At 40.5% G+C, this 19,953-nt stretch overlaps 1 protein-coding gene across 7 annotated transcripts in view; it reads left to right on the top strand.

Moving 5' to 3' along the window:
* HIPK3 (homeodomain interacting protein kinase 3) overlaps positions 1–19,465 on the top strand; it is a 67,302-nt gene extending 47,837 nt beyond the window's left edge. For 4 of the 7 annotated variants that reach the window (XM_066187227.1, XM_066187228.1, XM_066187229.1 and 1 more), the window contains exons 4-16: positions 1,313–1,432; positions 3,097–3,183; positions 4,069–4,253; positions 5,058–5,229; positions 5,608–5,731; positions 8,046–8,167; positions 8,327–8,454; positions 9,271–9,432; positions 10,348–10,644; positions 11,492–11,632; positions 13,071–13,318; positions 13,588–13,715; positions 15,354–19,465. In XM_066187227.1, coding sequence (XP_066043324.1) covers positions 1,313–1,432; positions 3,097–3,183; positions 4,069–4,253; positions 5,058–5,229; positions 5,608–5,731; positions 8,046–8,167; positions 8,327–8,454; positions 9,271–9,432; positions 10,348–10,644; positions 11,492–11,632; positions 13,071–13,318; positions 13,588–13,715; positions 15,354–15,836 — 2,397 coding nt within the window. In that variant the 3' untranslated portion in view covers positions 15,837–19,465. The remainder of the gene's footprint in view (positions 1–1,312; positions 1,433–3,096; positions 3,184–4,068; positions 4,254–5,057; positions 5,230–5,607; positions 5,732–8,045; positions 8,168–8,326; positions 8,455–9,270; positions 9,433–10,347; positions 10,645–11,491; positions 11,633–13,070; positions 13,319–13,587; positions 13,716–15,353) is intronic. The other 3 variants (XM_066187232.1, XM_066187231.1, XM_066187230.1) reach the window with 3 other exon arrangements.
* The last annotated feature ends 488 nt before the right edge of the window (positions 19,466–19,953 follow it).

Raw genomic sequence — 19,953 nt, 5'->3', positions numbered from 1 at the left:
ACATTTCTGGTCAGAGTAGGATTCTCCTTACTCCCCGAGGCAGGGAATTATGGAGGATACTAAACACCAGAAGTTGGCAGCATTGTGTTTAGTTCCTCCCCACTTGGGTCTGTCACTTACTTTTCAGGAGAAGCCTGGCATGTTCCTTTTACTCTCTACTGCCCATCAGATTTTCTCATTGCAGGTGCTCCCAGCTCTCAAGTCCTCCCTCTTTCATTGACTTTATCTTCTCATCTCTCAATATCTGATTTGGTGTATTTGGCCACTCCTTTTTATTCTTCCCTTTCTTCTCTCTTATTTCCTGGCTGCTCCTCCTTTTCCAGGGGCTGGCTCACCCCAGCAGGCTCTCTGTGGTTTGGGACCCTACCCTTCAGAAGTTCAGCCCTGGCTGCTGGAATCTGTACCCTCTCCATCTTGACCTGCAACAAGCTTGGTTTTCAATTATTGCCGATTACTGTTCCAATTCCAAGGTGGTTTTTCATTTTGAAAGCAATACTGCTTTTGGGATAACTCTCCCCTTGTGGAGCGAGTTAACATTGCAGGCCCAGTAGTTAAAACACATCATGTTTCCACAGATTTCTGTTGAAGCCTTGAAACTTAACTTTTCTAGGTAATCCATCGATCACCAACTGTGATAGGTAATGCAAAAAGCATAGTTAATCATCTTCTAAAATAAATGCATCTTGATCATTTCAGAGCAAAGTTTCTTTCAGGCATAAAGCCAGTCCATTCCTCTCACACTCAGTAGCAGATTTTCTTGGACAAGAACACTGTCTTTTGCTGCCTGGAGCTTGTACAGGCACTCCCTTTCCACATGGAATGTTTCCTTGAAATGCAGGTGTGTCAGATGTGTCAAAGACTGATACACTGGAAACAGCAAATGGGAAGAATTTTTATCAAGTTACATAATGAGAACATGCAAAAAAAAAATCATCCAAGTTCTGTAAGCAAATAAAGCACTCCTACTGATTTTCCTGTTTAGAATTAAAAAAATACGTTTAGGATTTGAGTGGGTTGAGGAGTAATGACAGCCACTCTCTCCAGCTCCTCGTTCCTGTGCCCCAGCCTAAAAAGCTTGCTTATATAGGTCACTTGAGAGGTTTGTTGATGTGCCTTTCTCTAGAGATGGAGGGAGCAGTGCCAAGTGCTCAGGGTTAGGTTTCTCCCCTCTGTAAGACGTAGCTGTTGAACTGTGATGCTCTGAGCATGGTTCATTTTGTCATTTTTTAAGTAAAATTCAAATAAACTGTGTGGGAATCACGTTTTGAAAACAAGAGGTAAATTATTTTCCCTGTTCTATTTTTTTCCTCAGATTCGTTACATTTCACAGACTCAAGGTTTGCCAGGAGAGCAGTTGTTAAGCATGGGAACGAAAACTTCAAGATTTTTCTGTAGAGAAACGGATGCACCATATTCTAGTTGGAGATTAAAGGTAAACAGTACAATGTAGTAGGAAACAGCACAGTGTTTTGTGAGCAGAGAAACCAGAGAAGCCAAGGTTCACTACAAGATCAGCTCCTGGCTCTTTATCCCTTCCATTTTTCCTGTTCCCCAAGGAGCAGCTGCCAGGCTGTGCTGTGCCCAGTGCGTGGCTGCCAGGTGGGGAATTCAAATTAAACCTTGTATCTCCAGAGGTGCTAAATGAGTGGGTTTGTTTTGTTTTGTTCTCTTTCTTGCTCGGTTGCTGCTTTTCACTTCATGTAAGGAATTTGTCTCTGTGGCCCACACTGCTCTGTCAGCGTTTGTCCAGAACTGGTTTCAGGATCAGAAGTTGCAAGGAGAAAAAGGAGATTAAGAAATAACACGGCTGTGAACAGCTCATTTCTTTTAGATCTCCTGCTAAAACAGCCTTTGTTGGCTGAAAGCTGCAATACAGTGAGTGCAGACAAAGTTAAAACAAGATGTACTTTTATGTTCTGCGCACCTTGCTTCTCTCTAAGCAACATTATTGTACTCTGGCCATACGCAGAGCTTTCGCTTCCTATGCAAATTACTTACTTTTTTTAAAATTGCATTGCTTCATGGCCCAGCTTCCCTGGGTTTACAGAGGGCTGAGGAAGCAGTCGGGGTTGACAGGATCTCTCTGCAGTAACAAACAGCTGCCAGCTCCCAGCACCAATTGCGTAAGTCCCCCCAGCAAGTCGGTAAATCCCCGGCAGCGCTGGGCCGGGGCTGCACTGGGGCGTTATGTAAGATTTCTCCAATTACACCAGCCTGCTTAATCCCACACTCTGCTTTCTCAAGCACTTGGTCTTTAGGTGACACTTTACATCTGGCTTCTCCGTGTCCGAGTGAGTTCTTGGTGCACAGACCTCCCCAGTTACAGGAGCTCTTTGTTACCTTGCAGAGGTTCTTTAGGAGTTTTGATAAGACACCGTTGCTCATTACTTGCAGTTTTTGTCAAAGTTCGTTTTGGAAACTTTCCTGTAGTCTGTATGTTAAAAGCTTTTTCCCTGAAGTCCAACCTTGCCTCTTGCAGCACCAGCCTACTGGTGCTGAGTGTGTTGAAGAAGGAAAATTTTAACAGAAGGTGCTAAACCAACTCATAAACCATTCATTCTGGAGGATGCTTTTGTTTCATACCTAAGTATTTAAAATACTTACACCAGTTGTGTATGTGGAGGAATAAAAGTATAAAAAGAAAAAAAAGGAAAGAGAAAGCAAAGAAGTTGAATGGATCCCGCCTGGTTTTTGGTTTATTTCTTTTACAGTGATGTGATGTTGCTGCTGCTTGGGGTTTAAGGTCTGAGCTTGAGAAAATTGGTAAAATACAATAATAGGAAAGCTGTGATATATAAAAAGATAAGAGTGTGATTAAACCGCTCTATGCTAGGCTTTCAGCACTGTGTGATTCATAAACTAGCTGTTGTAATCCAGTACTGGGGTTTGTCAGATGTAAAATGTTGTAGTTATTGTCTTTTGATTTACAGAATGAAAGCAGCCGGTAAAGCAGTATACAAATATATAACTGATATACTAATTATTTGGAAAAAAAAGTGGGGATTAGGTCAATAAATACATAAAGTTACTTTGTCGTTATAGGTGACCTTTATTGACAGATTCTAAACTCAGCTTTCCTTTTCTTTTTCTTTTGAGACATTGGAAGAACACGAGGCAGAAACAGGTATGAAGTCGAAAGAGGCCAGAAAGTATATTTTCAACAGTTTGGATGATATAGTGCACGTGAGTATTAAAGCCTCCGTCCTCAGCAAAAGGAATGTGTGGGAATGACTGGTGATTTCAAAACGTTTCACTGGTTTTGAAAGAAATGCCTTTTAGAATATTATTTGTTGTGTTATTTAGAATATTATTTAGAACATTATTTCCTCTGCTGCTCTGAGGAAAATACCTGGCTGTGTCAGCCCTTTGAGCTTTTAGTAAAGATCTTCCTTTTGAATGGCTTGTGTTAAACAGTGAAACTTGTCCTTGTGGTGGGGGAACCCTTGAATTTTGTGTAAAATGTATACTTTCTCTTCTACCTTATCTGTCACTCTGGCAAAGAATAAACAAAGAATGCATATGGAACCTGCTCTGTTTATTGTATGGTTTCCAGTACAATCCTGTTACCTTGACACTGCAATTCTAAGTGGAGTTTTTTAAATTTTGTTTTTAAAAACATAACTTGTTTCCTCACTTTTCTCTAGCTTTATACCTCTCTAGTCAATAAGAAAAGGCAATTTTTGTTCTCTTTCACATCTTGAAAAAAGGATCAAATCTTGTTGCAAGGTTGGCATTAATATATGCTTCAAAGTGGTTTTTGAAGGGCAACTCTGTAGTTCAAGTTAGACCGTATAAAGATTTTTATTCCAAGTCTTACTTCTTAAATTCCAAGTCCCAGACTGGAATAAAGCCTTTTTAACTGGGGAAGTTGCAAGGGGGGGAATAGTGGGCATGCCTAAAAAAAAGCCACCAATTCTAAGCCAGCTGTTTTGGGATAAGACAAATCCACCGTACCCCATGTGACAAAAATGCTGAATATTAGTATTTTATAGCAGAAAAAGAAAAACCAACCAGGAAGAGTTAAACCGACATGCATGTCTTCTGTCTGACTGTTTTGTTCGATGGCAGGTGAACATGGTGATGGATTTGGAAGGAAGTGACCTGTTGGCAGAGAAGGCAGATAGGAGGGAGTTTGTCAGTCTGTTGAAGAAAATGTTGCTTATCGATGCTGATTTAAGAATCACTCCAGCTGAGACCCTGAACCATTCTTTTGTTACCATGAAGCACCTCCTCGATTTTCCTCATAGCAACCAGTATGTAACGTAGAAATCTCTGTTGTTGCAATTCATTTGTATAAAAGTGTTGTTTCTTCTGCTATCAGAGAGAAAAAAAAATCTCTCATCGTTTTTGCAGTGTCTTAGAAAATTCTTTCAAGCCCTTGCGGTATTAGATACGTCGACTGGGTCAAGGCAACTGCCTGAATAGCTATGTTTTTCTCTGAAAGTAACAGTTAGAGCAATAGATTTCTACATTGTTTCTATGCATGATTGTGAAAATTCTAACGACTGCAGTTGCAGCTGGATGAAATTCAAGTGCAGGAACTTGGATGGGATTTTTGGAAGTATGAGGAGCTCTAGTTCCTGTCATTCATTGAGGGCTAGGGCAGGCGTTTCCTCTTGAGATTGACATCTCAGGTAGTTCCTTTCATGTATTGATTAATGTGGAATATATTGAAAGTTTTCTTGCATTTCTGGAGTTGTGTGTTTCACCGTGGGTTTCCTAAAGTTGCAAGCATTTCACTGAAAGAGCAAGCATTTTCCATCTATTTCATTTCCTATCTTCCCTGTTTGTACACAGCTGTTAGAACATGGTGTTAGATGGAAGGAGAAGGAAACAGCAGTATTTTTCTTGAATTTAAAATATGCATCACAGAGGCTTGACGTGACCATAGTAACAGCAGTGTTTCTGTTTTTCTACCTGTGTGGATGATCCCATTCCGAGAAACTGGGAAATGTGGGGTTTGAACTAATTCTTCTTCCCCTTATTTTGGGGAATTGTTTCTCACCGTTAACGACATGAAATGGTGATTAAAACAATTTATTTTCTGGTTCTGATAGAGTGAAGTCCTGCTTTCACATCATGGATATTTGCAAATGCCGATCAAACCTGTATGACTTAAGCAATTGCAATAAAACATCACTTATGAGATCAGTTGCCTCAGGCAGTGCAGCCAACCTGACTGCAAGCTTTACCAAAATTGGTCCAGTAAGAAGTCAGGTAAAAACAATGGTTCGTGTCTTCCTTGGTTTGGTTTTGTTTTATTTTAACTGTAAGTTCAGTTAATGTAGTTTTTGTCATTTTTTCAATTATTGAATTAATTAGATCTGTTAAGTGGCAAAGTCTTCTGTCTTTTACTCTCGTTTTTTCCTAATGTTTTCTTAAACAAATCATTTAGAACGTGTTTCAAATTAAGTTACAAGCTGGGATTGCCAGTTCTGTATTTTGCTGCCCTCCAGTGGCCCGGTGTGATGGCTTCTTTTGAAATGGCTTTGAAAGGTTCATTTTTATAAGTTGTTTTAGTTATTTACTAAAGTGGTGGGACAAGGGTGTGAGAGATGTAGATTCACAGTTTTAATAATCTTGCCTGTGTTGAATCTGTTCCCTTAGGCATTAACTGCATCTGCCCACTCAGTTCTGCACCAAGGAATTCCACTGCAGGCAGGAACTGCTCAGTTTGGTTGCAGTGATGTTTTCCAGCAAGCATTGATTATATGTCCTCCAGCTATTCAAGGTATATTTATCTGTAATTGTTCCTAAAATACGAGTGTTACTGCCTGTCTGTTAGCAATATTTGAGTTTTCCGTTATATCCACTTAGGTTTATATTTAAACCAACTTAATTATGTCATTAAAAATCAGCGTGTGAGTCAGATGTAGACACATTGCACCTTTCTGAAAGAGACAGCAAATCAGCACCTGCAGAAAATGATTTAAGTAATCCAGAGCCCATCTTCGTGTACTGCACACACACACACACACACACACACACACACACACACAAATTTATGTCTTGGATAAAACAGGAGACAAAAGTGTGAAAGGAGAAGCAATAAAGAGGGTGTTCTGAAATAAAATTTGAGAGGGAACAGGAAAGATGAAGGGAGTATCAGTGCCTTATCCTAGTAACAGTCATTTATGGAAATGGGAAAGTAGTTTATATTGTTTGCTTATTAACTTAGCATGATTGTAGTCTTTGTTCCAAAGATGTAATTTATTTGTCTTGGTGATGTTCAGCTTCTTGTTGAGATCAGGTCTCGAAGTTACGGAATTTATAGGGAGTGGGGTTTTTTTAAGAATTAAAAAACTTTAGTTTTTTATTAGTTTTCCCTCTGCATTTTAAAGTTTTAGAAATCACACTACATGCGCTCTGAAATGAAACAAACCAAAAATATTCAACCTTAACCTAAACCCCAGGCAGTCAGTCTCTGTAGATAAAGACAGATACAGCAGACTTTATCAGTAATGTTATTTGTAGCAGCTGCATCTACCTTGAGCTCCAGTAACTCAAAAAAGGTCTGAGTATTCACCAGGCAGTGTCATGTAAAGCTGCTTCACACAGATTTCCTTCTGAGCAGCTAATTATTTAAATTGTGTATGTTCTTTACACAATGGCATACACCATAATAAAAAATCTTATTGTTTTCATTATTCCCAGATGAATAAAGTGATTTATAGAAAAGGAAACAGTACAGGCAGACACTTTATCTGTGATTTGTTTACTGTATTCTTAATATGATGATAGCTTTCCAAATTTAAACTCTGCTACAGCTGAAGTGAAGGGGATATATTGTTTTCATCACGTAGGTGACGAGTTGCTGGCACAGATGAAAAGGGGATATTAATGGTATCTGGCACTGCTTCAAAGTTTTCCAGCTTGGCTGCTCTGTGGAATATCTGAAGTGCTAAAACTCTCTGCTTCTGTCAGAGCTAAGATGTTGCTCTTCTAGATGGCTGTGGGGAAAAAAAATCAGTCAAGTGCATTTCAAAATGAAAAGCTTTGAAGTGCGTGCTTATAACTTAGTATTGTGTTATGACATGAGAGAATTACATCAGATGAAAACTTGCTTTCATCCTGTACTGTAAAGATTAAAAAAAAACCCCAACCAAAACACTTACAAACTTTAGTGTAATAATTCTTTAGTAGTTACCTGTGAACACCCCTTGCTTAATCTTTGAGTGAAGCACGAGGCATGAAGTACAGTTAGAAGATGAGATCAGGGTTATCTTTTCCTAGCCAGTATTTTCTTCAAGCCTGGCTGTTCTGTTGCAATGTCTGTTAAGAAAAGTCCCTCCTTCATTGTAGTTTGACATTATTGTGTTAAGGAAATGTTATTGTAGTAAACATTGCAGCATTGCTATACGTGTGTTAAGTTTCCTGTGACAATAATGAAATCTATACAGGGCATGAGATGCATCTTTTTTGTATTATGCTCTTGTGAGCAGGGCTGTAGTTTGCATTATTTTGATGAACAGAGGAATAGGATTAGGGATTCTACTGCCAATATTTGATGAGGTACACAGAAGATTTTACATTGTTTCCCACCAAAGAGATGGTAACGAAGAGGGGCATTATACATGTGGCATTGCCAGCTACAACAGCTGAGAGGAATGTGTTTCAGCCTGCTGGAACTACAGAGCATGAGGTGTGCCAGAGTCCATTCTGAGCTTTGAAATTCAGTTCTGCTTACTTCTGCTTGCTTCCTTTCAAATTCTTTTAATGTAGTTTGTGATAAAGAGGAAATGCTTAGCTCTGCAGAACTTTCTGCCAAAGTCATTCCTCTTTCTAGTAGTCTGTTTCCAACTAGCAGCTATTGACAGTTCTTTCTGGAAACTGCAGCTCAAATATTTGTGCAGATAAGTTACGGCACAAAAATCTTTTAGGTGTTAATTTGTTCGGCTTGAAAGTCTAAATTATGGAATTAGATCATAAACACATTTTTAAAAACGGTGGAATGTTTTTAAATTGTCCTCTATGTTTGGTCAGAAAATATATGCCAGACTGTTGTTTGCCTAGAGCTTGGCTATGTGTTTTTTTTTCCCTGACAGGAATTCCTACAAACCACAGCAAACCCACCAGTTTCTCCCTGAGGGTGGATAATGCAGTTCCACTGGTGACTCAAGCCCACGCAATTCAGCCACTACAGATTCGAGCAGGAATCCTTTCTCAGGTTGGCGTACTGTAAAGCAAAACTCCTACTTATTTAATTCCTAGATGCTTTAAAATGCAGAGTTCTGTTGCAGTCCCTCTCCTGTCTGTGCTGAGCTCCAAGCAGCGAGTGTAACTTCAGTGAATTGCTTGTGCCATAAAAACCTCCTGTGCTTCCCAGCAGGTGTGGTCAAACCAGACGCAGCAGATCCTGGTTCCTGCATGGCAGCAGGTAGCGCCAGTGGCAGCTCCAGCCACATCTCTGGCCTCTGATCCTGTGGCTGGCCCACAGAGGCTTGGAGACTGGGGGTGAGTCCACTTGCTTTTGTGCCGCACTGTCGTCCAGATTTTGGCGCATCTTCACTGAGGACTGTAGAGGCTGGGTAGTTGTAAAAGCAAAGTCCTTTATTGCATTGTTAAAATCAGTCTCAGGAAGGCATAGGTGTTACGGTTGGTGCCAGTATGCAGAAAGCCTTCCAGCATAAAGGTCCCATGTCCCAAGCAGAAGCAGCAGCATCTTCTCAGTCGCAACCGCAGCAGCAACAACGGCATCCGTGATCTGTGTTTCGTGTGCCTCTCAGCATCCTCAAAGCAGTGCATTTTATTCCATTTTTGGCCAGTCAGGTAGAAACACGAGTTGCCTTGTCGGACCTATCCTAAGCCAAGATTGATGTGCGACAATATTCGTAATTTCTTGCCCAAATTCTACGTGCAAAATTCTATCTGTTTCATCTAGGAATGTTTAGCAAGGCTACACTGTTTTTGTTACCTCCAGAGCTTAACTAACTTTGCAAAAGGCAATGCTGTTGAACTTTCAACTAGGTTTTAGATCCTTTTCTTACTAACTAGTTCAGTCTCTTATTTGCTTAAGGCATTTTAAAAATTCCCTACTTGGTTAAAACAAAACTTGCATTTCTACCTCACGTCTGTGTGGATTTATATGTTTTAGTTTCTCTGAAGGTTCTAATTCAGCCCTTACATCTTTGAGCACCCCTGGGCCTGTGTGGATGTGGCCCAGAGGGATTTTGCATCCCAACACCACACCTCACTGGCTGTGATTTAACAAGGACTGGGGGTGCTGGTGCAAACGACCTGCAATATAAACCTGCCTTTCCTTTTCCTCAGGAAGATGATTACCCAGGGCACCCACTACAGCTCAATGGTACCACAGCCTCTTCTAACACATCAGATAACCTTGTCTGCCCCTCAGCCAATTAGTGTGGGCATTGCACACGTTGTCTGGCCTCAGCCTGCAGCTACCAAGAGGAACAAACTGTGCCAGAACAGGTCGGTAGAACATTTCTAAGACAGAACATTCTAAGAGAGTGTACCTGTCACGGCTGTTTTGTGGGCAAGGGAACAACTTGTAGAAGTGACAACTTTGTTGGCCACAATTCCTCTTAGACAGTGCTTTGGAAAAATGTGTCCTTGCTTGTTAAGTTTTCAGTGTTATTTTGGTAGTAGACTAGATGGAACAATACTTGCAATACTAATTAGTTTTAATTCTTTCTGATTAGTATGTGCCTATCATGGTGGAATGTTGTCTTTACAGGCTTTGGGAAGGTACGAGAATATACTGAGGTAGCTCTAATGAGATATTCCTAAGTTAACATGAGGGAGGATATATCAGGTTTAGACAACTGAAAATGGAGAGAGGCTGTATAACAGGGTTGCTGTGTGCCTTGCAGTCATCTTTCACTGATAGCCAAAAATACTTCAGCTGCTTGCTGAAGAAAATATGCCCCAGTGCCATGCAAAATGGTAGCAAAGGTGTGGCATGCTCCAAAAGGGGGAAAGCATGGGTTATGTGGGCAGTGTCGGCAGTCCTGTATTAAGCAAGGGGTTCATCTGGAGACTATCAGCTTTTGTTTTCAAGGAGAATCTTTGCAGGAAATCTGGCTGGATTTTGTTTGCTTGTTTTTCGCCCAAATGGGATTTTCATTTGTTTTTACCTTAATTAGAACGTGGGATTTTCAGTATACTGTATTTGATGTTGATGTCTTTGATGTTACATACTTGATATCTTTCTTGTTGATGTCTGAAACCATCCATGCCAAGTATTTTTGCCTGTGTTTACCGTTCTGTGTTTCTCTAAGTTGGTGCCTTAGCCCGACATTGCCTGCTTTGGTTGAAAGCAGCGCAGTTTCCAGCTCTCTTGGGCAGAGATTCACAAAACGCCAAAACCACGTGTTTCCTTCACAGGAGCAACATGCTACAAAACACCAACATGCAAAATTCAGCCTTCATCTCTCCAAAGATCCTCAACCTGAAGACCGTCAAGAGAATAAGCTGTCTGGAAGCACAGGACAATCTGAACTCGGAGGGGCAGGAGGGCGGGTGCTGCGAGGCCGCGGTCAGGCTGGCCCCTGACCCCTGTGTCCCCAGCAGCCCGCGTCCGGCGCTATTCCTGGCCGGCTCCCCCAGCCCCGCCGTCAGCGTCATCACCATCAGCAGCGACACCGACGAGGACGACGTGGCGCGGACGCACTCGCTGAGGGAGTGAGCGCTGCCTCGGGTTTTGTTAAGCTTGACTTAAAGACGGCTGTCTTAGCGCAGCTGAGGGGTCTGAGCGTAGAAAGGACAAGCCCTGTGCTCCTGATCGGCTTGCAGCAGGAAGTTAACTCTGTGGCGTTGAAAGGGAGCACACTGTCAAAAATCTGCCTCATTCATCTGCGTGTGTTACGCCTTTTCAAGCCAGAGGCTTTTTTAGGTTTTTTTTCATCCTTTTTTTCATGAAAGAAATTGAGTATACACAGCAAGAATGTTGTTCTTGTTTGTTGAAGAACATTCTTGCTGTGTTTATTCAATGTTACCATTCCAGCAGTAGCATCTTGTAGATACTATTCCATACCTATGGGCAGAAAATGTTTCTCTTAACAGTGTGAAAAGGTGAACCTCTGGGTGCAAAAGCAGGTGCTGGGTATTGTCCCCCAGTGGAGTTTTCTTCACAGAGCCATCACAGAAATATCCAAGGCTTTAAAGTTTAATGTTTGTTTGACTTGATCCTCACTTGCAATAATTCTGAACTGGAGGAACTTGTAGTTTAAATCTAAGCTTTGTCAAAGGTTTCAGGGCTCTTAACTGCTGTAGTAAAACATTTTAATCTAGTTGTTTTAGTATTCAGTCAGTAAAAAAATTATCCATTTAGTAGGTTTCAAAAAATGCTTGTTTAGTCTAGAATTTTACTGAAAAGGTTTAAAACCTGGTTTGGATGTAAAAGAAGGAAGGAATTGGACGTTAATTCACATTTAAGGGGCCATTTCTAATAACGGACCCTTTTTTATTCCACAATTGCACCCAAATGGGTGGTGAATGGTGTGTTTGCTGACCGTGTTCCTGTGTGCAGGTGTAAAGGGAGCCTGGAGTGTGAAGCCTGCCAGAACACCCTGAACATCGACCGCGTGTGCTCCCTCAGCAGCCCCGACAGCACGCTCAGCACCAGCTCCTCGGAGCAGTCCAGCCCTTCTCCTTGCAAGAGGTCCAACAGGTGAAACACTCAGGCTCCCTTCAGCAAAAAGAAAGCTCTTAGTATACAGCAGGCCCAGTTTCTACTGAAAAATGCACAAGTTTTGTTATGTTGCCAGCTGGTGAGGGTAAATGATCTGTTTAAAAATTAATTTGCTGGCCTACAGTTGCGCAGCACAAGACTGCTCTGTTCTCATTCCTAGCAGGTCTGTCTTGCTGCATTGGAAACTTTCAGAATACTGAATGAATGGTGTTCACACAGAAAATATAAACACGTTGCATGCAACTTCCTTTGGAATAAAAATCTTCGAGAGTTGCAAGATTAAATAAGCCAAAGTAGAATGTGACAGATTTGGTCCCTGCATATTCTTTAATTTTTGCAGCCTCTGGTTTTCCCATTGTGTATCTTGTAATCTTTAATGACACTGATGCTTTTTTTTTCTTCTACCAAAAGTAAGGCTCATTTAGGTGAGCACTGTTCATGTGAACGGCTTTTAAATGTTTTTATCTTCACTGCCTCATGTCTAGCTTGAGCCTTCAGCGGTTTCATTGTGCAAAATGAATTCTAATTCAAGTCCTAATGAAAAAAGTTTGTTTAAAATAATTTAAGATTCTATCAGGGCATGTAGTGACAAGGAGGTGGAACTCCCGAGTCTGCATCAGGTAGTCATACTGATACCAACTACTGCTTGGTAGTTAACATTTGTCAGTCCTTTGGTATTCTTTAGTATCAAAACATTGAAAAATTCAGATAAGTTTTTATGAAGACCTGCTTGATTTTATGGTATTTTCTTTGAATTGTAGGGAACTGACCCGTAATTGAATTCCCTTTGGTAATTCAGCTCCACGTCAATAGCAGAGGAATTTGTTGGATTCTGCTTTCAGTAGCAATCTACTTACATTAAGTCATATAATTAGCAGCTCGAATCAAAAGTTAACAATATAGAAGTACAATTAATTGCTCAGTAGTTGTCACGTTATCGCTATTTGTTACTTGAAAAAACTACTCAGAATTCCCTGATTCTGTTGGTTAAATCTGCAGACTTCTGTGCTGACCCTCACAGTATTTTTCACAAAAAGTTAATTTTTCGTAAGTGGTTTTATTTGTAGTATCCTATTTTAAGCAACATGCAATAAGGACGTGTTATGTGTGCTGTAAAATCACTAAAGGCCTTGACCATACATTTAGGCATTAGTGAGTTCACTGCTGTTTCTTGTATGCTTTAAGTTAAGCATGTATTCCACCAATTTTTAATATAAAGAAGTTTTCTCTTTTCTCCGAGCCTCGCAGTTTATGGGTGGGAGGAGATGGAATATATATGCATGCCTAATTACAATGCATGATTTTTATCCACCTTTGAGTAATTTCACTTCTACAAATTTAATGTGTTAATTTAAGAAAATGTACGTCTATCGTGAAAATCTCTTTGCTTCATTGCAATACTTTTACTTTTTGACAGTATGTCCGATGACGAACAGGAAAGTGGATGTGATACAGTGGATGGTTCCCCAAGCTCAGACTCCTCAGGACACGACAGCCCCTTTGTGGAACATGGCTTCGTAGACAATAACAATAAAAACAAAAATAAAAACAAGGAAGCAAGAGCCTCAGTTAACCCTGAAACCAAATCAACTGTTTGCACAGTAGTGGTACCACCCATGAGACTTGAAAACAGGTTACACCTTGAGGAGCAGATGGTGAATACAGGTAAGTTAGTTCAGGTGTTTTTCTTTTTCTATGCCAGTAGACAAGAATAGAAGTCTCAGTATTTATTCTCTCTATATATATGAAGATTTGGACCTACTCATACAACTGCTAATCTGTAGTAACCACTTCTAAACAGTGCTAGGCTTTGACTTTAATTGGTGTATTATTATTTCTCCTTGCATGCTTAAGCAAAGGAAACCATGTCTAACTTTTGCCATAAGGGAAGAGTGACAATAAAAGCATAATGTTGTTTATTTCTGTCTTGGAAGTTGCTACGTGCCAGCCACTGAGAAAGGGTCGGTCTGTCCTGGGAAGAATCAACCAGTCTTCTGCGGTAGGAAACCGTCAGCAGAAACTGACATCAGCATTCCATCAGCAACATGGAAACTTCAGTCAGGTATGTGCAATTGCATCCAGCAAGCTCCAGACATGGAGCTGGAGAAGTTGAGTTCCAAACCGAATGCTCACGGTTTCAGTTGCTGTCTGTCTGTGGCAGCTGCAGGTTTTCAGCAGCTTGATTAAAGAAGTGTTCAGACCTTGAAAAATGGATTTCAACTTACTGGGCGAGTCATAAGTATCTTTCATTTTGGGTCATTTTCTTAAAACAGCTGACTCTGTTTAAAAAAAATAACAGAAAAGCCACACTGGGAAAATTGTCAATGCTCGCACAATATCAAAGCACGAGACAAAAAAAAATATGTTAGCATTTATTTTTCCTACATCCAAATGCTAAAACACTCATAGTGTGCAGTTCAAATCTGCAGCTGTATCTCAGTGTTGTTCTGTCAGTAGTGTGCAAGGAAATCCTTTAGTTTTAGTATCCAGAGGTGAGATAGAGCTCAGCAAGCCCAACTATTTCTTACCTTTGCTGTCCAGTAATGAAGCCGGAGAGGAGATGAGACTGTGATTGTAGTTCCAGGCAATGTTAGAAGATACCTAAAGCTAATTTAAAAGTTGCTTCTGTCATTGCTTAACAACACAGTAAATGTGTCTGCTGTGGCTGAGAACTGAAGCTGACACATGACATCAAGCTTAAGCCCCTTTTAATTAATTATCTTGGAGCTGTAGCTGCATTGAGCTTCTGGTTAGATAGCTGGAGGTACATTAATGTGCGAGACTTACGTGTTTGTGTAAGTCTTGCAGAGAAACTGTGAATATTGTGAGTTAAATGCTAAATGAAAGCATGCTATATGTAGATAAGAGGATTTAGCAATAATGGCTTGAATACTCTAGATTGAAAGAAACATTTGGGTGGGTGACACAGTCTCCCCTTCTTCATGATTATGCAAAAGGATTGGTTTAATTAATTCTAAGCAAACCTTAATATGATCAGCATGGTATTAATTTTTAATCTCTTCAATGTCTGCAGCTCCTCAGCCTCTTGGCAGAAAGTGTAGAACGTTATTTTCGTTACAAAAATTTATGCTGATCCTTCCTTCTTTAGTAGATGCCCTATGTAGTTTGAAGTCTGCATCATTTAATGGGAGTAATTGATTTTTAGTCTTTTCTCTTTATAACTGTTAATGATTGCCGCATCTTCCTGTGATCGTAGACCTAGACTTCTGTTTGCCTAGTTGTCTCAGATATTTTCAATCCGTTTATTATTTTTTCTGCTCTCCTCTAAAATTTCTCTCCTATTTGTCCTCTTTGTGCCTCATTATGGTGCCCAAACTGAATGCAGCACTTCCAATTGATGCCAAGCCAGTGCTGAGTAGAGTGGAATAAGCACCTTGCTCATGTGATACATGGTATTTCTGTTAAAACAGCCCAGCATGGCATTTTATCCTTTCTTTTTTTTTTTCCCTTTGCAAGAGCATTAAAATAACTCGTCTTCTGTTTTCCATCTCTTATTGTCTGTGCTGCTACCTGAATAGCTACTATATCTTTTTCGTTCTGTCGAAGCATTTAATAATTCCTGTCTCTATATTCCTCCCGATTTTAAGTTGACTACTTTTAGTGCATTTTTCCTCCATTTTTCCCGCTGTCTTTGCTCCGGGGATCGCTAAGCCCTGCCCGTTTCTGTCTTTGTGGCCAGGTCCAGCACTTCGGCTCGGGGCCGCAGGAGTGGAACGGGAACTTCGCCCTGCGGAGGCAGCAGCAGCAGCAACAGCAGCAGCAGCCTTTCCTGGCGGCCACCGTGGCCGGCCCCGCGTTCTCCCTGCCCCAGGGCAGCCCCAGCCACCTGCCGGGGAGCTCCCACCTGGGCGGGCAGCCCGCCATCCTCCCGTACGCCTCTCCGGCGCCGCTCGGCACCGCCGCGCCCGTCGCGCACCTCCTGGCCTCGCCCTGCACCTCCAGACCTCTGCTGCAGCACTCCAGCTACAGCCTGAGCCACGCCAGCGGGATGGTGCACCAGGTGCCCGTGGGCATCAACCCCCGCCTGCTGCCTTCCCCCACCGTGCACCAGACTCAGTACAAGCCCGTCTTCGCGCCCCACTCGTACATCGCCGCGTCGCCCGCCACCTACGCGGGCTTCCCGCTGAGCCCCACCAAACTCAGCCAGTACCCCTTCATGTGAGAGCTCCGGCTGCTGAGGAAGCTCGGTGGAGCAGAAGCTTGGTTTGAGAAGAGACATGGTATTTATTACGTATTAGCCATGGCACAACAGGAAAATTATTTTTTTGAATCACGTAGACTTGGGTGCAATTTAAACAACTCTGAGCTTTAAAAAAAAAACAAACTCACTTTTAATGTGTTTTGCACATTTGGTATAACTTGTCTTTGGTCATGTTATCTTCTTATATAGTAACTTTAGACAGGTGACTTATGGGAGCAGAAATCTGGTTTTGCTCCTGCTATTTTTTATAAAATTGCCTTCTAACTAGTGCAAGACACGTCTACATTTGGGAAGCCATTCAGTGTACAGAACTAGAGCAACAGATGCACATGTGTCAGCAGTACAGTGTAGAAGTAACTCGTTTGTGTTGCGTATCTTGGTGTTTAAATGTTGAGTCACTTACCTAAAAGTTGAGCTGTTGTTCTTCACATTGCATGTGTCTTTTGCATGGGCAAAGAAAAGGCCTAAACATTGCTCTTAAATGTTGTTGTCCTAATAATCTCAGCTGCATTGTAAACTGTTCCCACACATAGTGCCTTAAATATTTGAGGTTGTTAATGTTATTACTTATATATAAATGTTGAGGACTGCAGCACTTAAAAATTCAGATCTGCTGATTTTTTGATAGCGTAATGCTCATTTTGGGTTTTGTGTGGTATTATTTTAGTATTGGGTGTATTTTCCTGATTGAGAAGGCAGCACGTTTTGCTGTAGCCGAATTTTGCTGTCTTTTTCCCCCTGCCCCAGAATGATCTAGCTTCAAGACAGGACTTTAGTAGTGCTTAAGGAAAGTTGATTCAGTAGCTATTGAGTAGTGACACACAAGACAGTATTTCATACTGGTAAATGGAACTGCAATACAACCTAAGTAGTTTATTTTAAAAGTGTTTGTCTAATTGGATATAATAAAATGTTTAGAGGTGAGGTAGGCATGACTGACTAGCTAATGAAAGGAGAAGCCAAGTGCTCATTGATCCATGATGTGGTTTCATCTTAGCTTGAGCAAACCGTGCAGTATTTAATAACTAGTAGCAGAATATTTACTGTTGAAGCTTGAAAAAGATGTGAGTTCTTTGTGTGCAATCTTTCATTTATGCATGGGAGAGATTTTAGTCTTTTTACATGAATAGTATTTGTTTTAGCCTGTTGTGGGTGTTTGCTTATTTAATACATTCCGTCAGGGACGTAAATTACATGCTTTTTGCATTATTATTTTTTTTTCTCCTCCTTAGGAAGTGTGTCTTTTCGTTTTTTGTTTTGTTCGAATGAAGTTGCTTTTGCAGCACCAAAGACTTAATCATCCATTTCCTATAAAAAGGTAGCTACTTTTTCATAGACCTCAAGTATACTGTAGTGTAGAGATGGGATTTACGGAAGGTATTAAGCTGAGGCTGTGTTTTAGCTTATGGGCAAGTAATAAATTGTATCATTTATCTTGAATGTATCATAGATAAGCTGCTATATAATGATTGCCACTTCAGATAGCTGTGAAATTAGGTGATTAACTAGTTCTTTCTTAGCCTTCTAATTTCTGTACAAGTCTAATTACATGAAATAGAAGCTGGGTTTTGGGTTTGGTTTTTTTGTTTGGGTTGGTTTTTTTTTTCTGTTTTGTTTTTTTTTAAATTTTAGTTTTCATTTTGTTTTCATGTTTGAAGTGTCGTAACTACTATACTGTAAATGATGGAAGATGATTGCATATGTTTTTTTGGGGTGTGTTATTTGCATCAGTATTTTATCTCCATTAACTTTGAGCTCATCACTGCATATAAGTGGATGTATTAATGTAACTTAATTTTTTTAATGTTTTCATATTGGCATTGTGTAGACACTTAAGAAGCTGCATCTTGCAGGCTTGACTTAACTTTTTTTAAAACAAAATCTGGAATACAATCCTTGCAATGTTGACTGGAATAAGAGTGCAAAGCATTTGAGTTTAACTCTGTCAATAAGCTAATAACTGGTAATTTTTTTCTTTACTCCACTAACACAAGCAGTGTTTTATTTAATGAATGTCTGAATGAAATAAATGTGCCTACATTTGATTTATTTTTTAAGTAATAACTAAAATACAACAGTATTAGCTCATAAAAAAAGAAAATACCAGCAGTACATTTTTAATCACACTGAAAATTAAGAAACCTAACTTTTCCCAAAAGTTTCGATGTTTTTAGTAATCAACTCTATGCATTTTGTACAAGTGTGTGTGTATATAAAGTATGCGTTAGCAACTAGGGGTATCCTGATGAATTTGAAATCTTACCAACACGTATGTAAAGCCTAAATATAGGGAGTCAAATCGGATGTCCACCTTTACCGCTTCTAACTCGTGCTGTGTGGTCCAGCAGGCAGTTTTCTGTTCCCTCCCTTTTTTTTGGTGCTCACTCCATTGCAGGCAATGGACACACCAAGAACCACCAATGCAAACAGAGCACATTGATTTTTTTGTATGGTGGTAACAAAAAAACAAAACCGAAAACAAACAAACAAACAAAAGAAACTGCTTTTTTTTTTTTTTCCTGGGGCCACGGGGATCATCATGGGTCTGATGTATTTTCTGTACTTTCTTTTTACTGTGCTTAAGGTTTGGAGCTGACGCGCTTGTTAAATTGACACTCTGTATATCACCGCAGTATCCTGCCGAATGCAGGAAAAGGTTGCTGTAAACGCGCCCCAGATCAGATCTGCTGCTCTTTCTATGTGTTGTAATCGTAGAAATGTCTGCAGTTCAAAGAATGAATTATTTGGGATCCTGCCACAGCTTAAATTCAACACACCAGGTGACTTTCCCCCTTCCTCCCACAATGTACTCTGAGAGAACGGACTCTTGTCTCTGCAAGTGTCTGGGCCCATCTGCAGAAAAAAAAGCTTTCAGGGCGAGGGCCTTTTCTGTGAAAAAAGTCATCCTCTGAGAAGCATTTTTACATGATACTGTTTTAATGCCTTTTTTAAATAAAACACTGCATGACTACAGAACTGCATATCTGCATCTTACTTTAATTTGCAAGGTTTTATATGAATTTCTTGTGTTCGGTTTTTAACTTCAGGGTGTTTTATCGGTCAAATATGCTACTGTATTAACTCCTTTATTTGTTTTTGTTTTAATTTTTAAATTTTCTGGTTTTACTGCTAATTAACGTGGTTTGTGTTAAGTAAAAGTTAAATCACACTGCAAGCTGTAGGAAGACTTGTTCTAGAAACACCCAGTAATAGAGACTTGATTCATGAGGTTGAACTGTTACTGTTTAACAATTTGTAGACTTGTGGCTTTTTTTTTTCTTTTTTTTTTTCTTTTTTTTTTCTTTTTTTTGCTTTGGATTTCTCTGCTACACTAGTTCGCCATGTAGCAATTGCACTGTGCAATATTACAATATGAGGACTGGGAAAATTTTTTATGGATGTAATGTCTCTTACAGTTTGCGATAGTATTTCTTTCTAGTTCTCAGTGATTTAAATGTGACCAAGCCTTCTGTACTTTGTCACAAAAGCGGGTTTTCCAGGTGACTATTTTGGTGAGTGTCAAAATAAGAATTTATGGTGTATTACTGTCAAGATTCACTTTGAATTAAAATATATATTGCAGCAGATGACTTTTGGTGGCTTTTATTTTTTGCTGGGTTACATGAAGGCAAAGATGATGAAAATTCACCGAGAGGCCTCTAAAATTCTGACATAATCATTCAGCTGAGTTTCTGAAATTTTAAATCCCATTAGCTTTCAAGGCTTGCTTCAGAGGGTCTTGAGAAGCCATCTTTAGTGCAGCCGCACCTTGAAGGCTCTTCGTTCTGGATGTCCCACTTTTACAACCTTAGAGGAAGACGATCTGGCCCAGATACTGGCGGACGCCTCGCTGCTGCTGAGGTTTGTGCCAAGCTGGTGGCAACTGCTGCCCGGCCAGCAGGAAGGTGCTCCTGCTGCCACAGATGGCCCCACATGGTCAGTGGCTCCAGATGGCCACCTGGTACGGACCAGACGTCCACGGAAGGCACATTTGGCGGTGCTGTTGTCAGCCAAATGTGCTCACTCTGCCGTGGGGTTGCAGTGCTTGCTGAAACCTGGTGCTTGGGTGCACACATGG

This window comes from Chamaea fasciata, unplaced genomic scaffold (genome assembly GCF_029207755.1).
Source record: "Chamaea fasciata isolate MVZ Bird 193981 ecotype frontalis unplaced genomic scaffold, bChaFas1.0.hap1 SCAF_7, whole genome shotgun sequence".
NCBI classification, from domain to species: domain Eukaryota; kingdom Metazoa; phylum Chordata; class Aves; order Passeriformes; family Sylviidae; genus Chamaea; species Chamaea fasciata.
The sequence above is the reverse complement of the archived record's forward strand: the minus strand, read 5'-3'. Positions and strand labels throughout refer to the sequence as shown.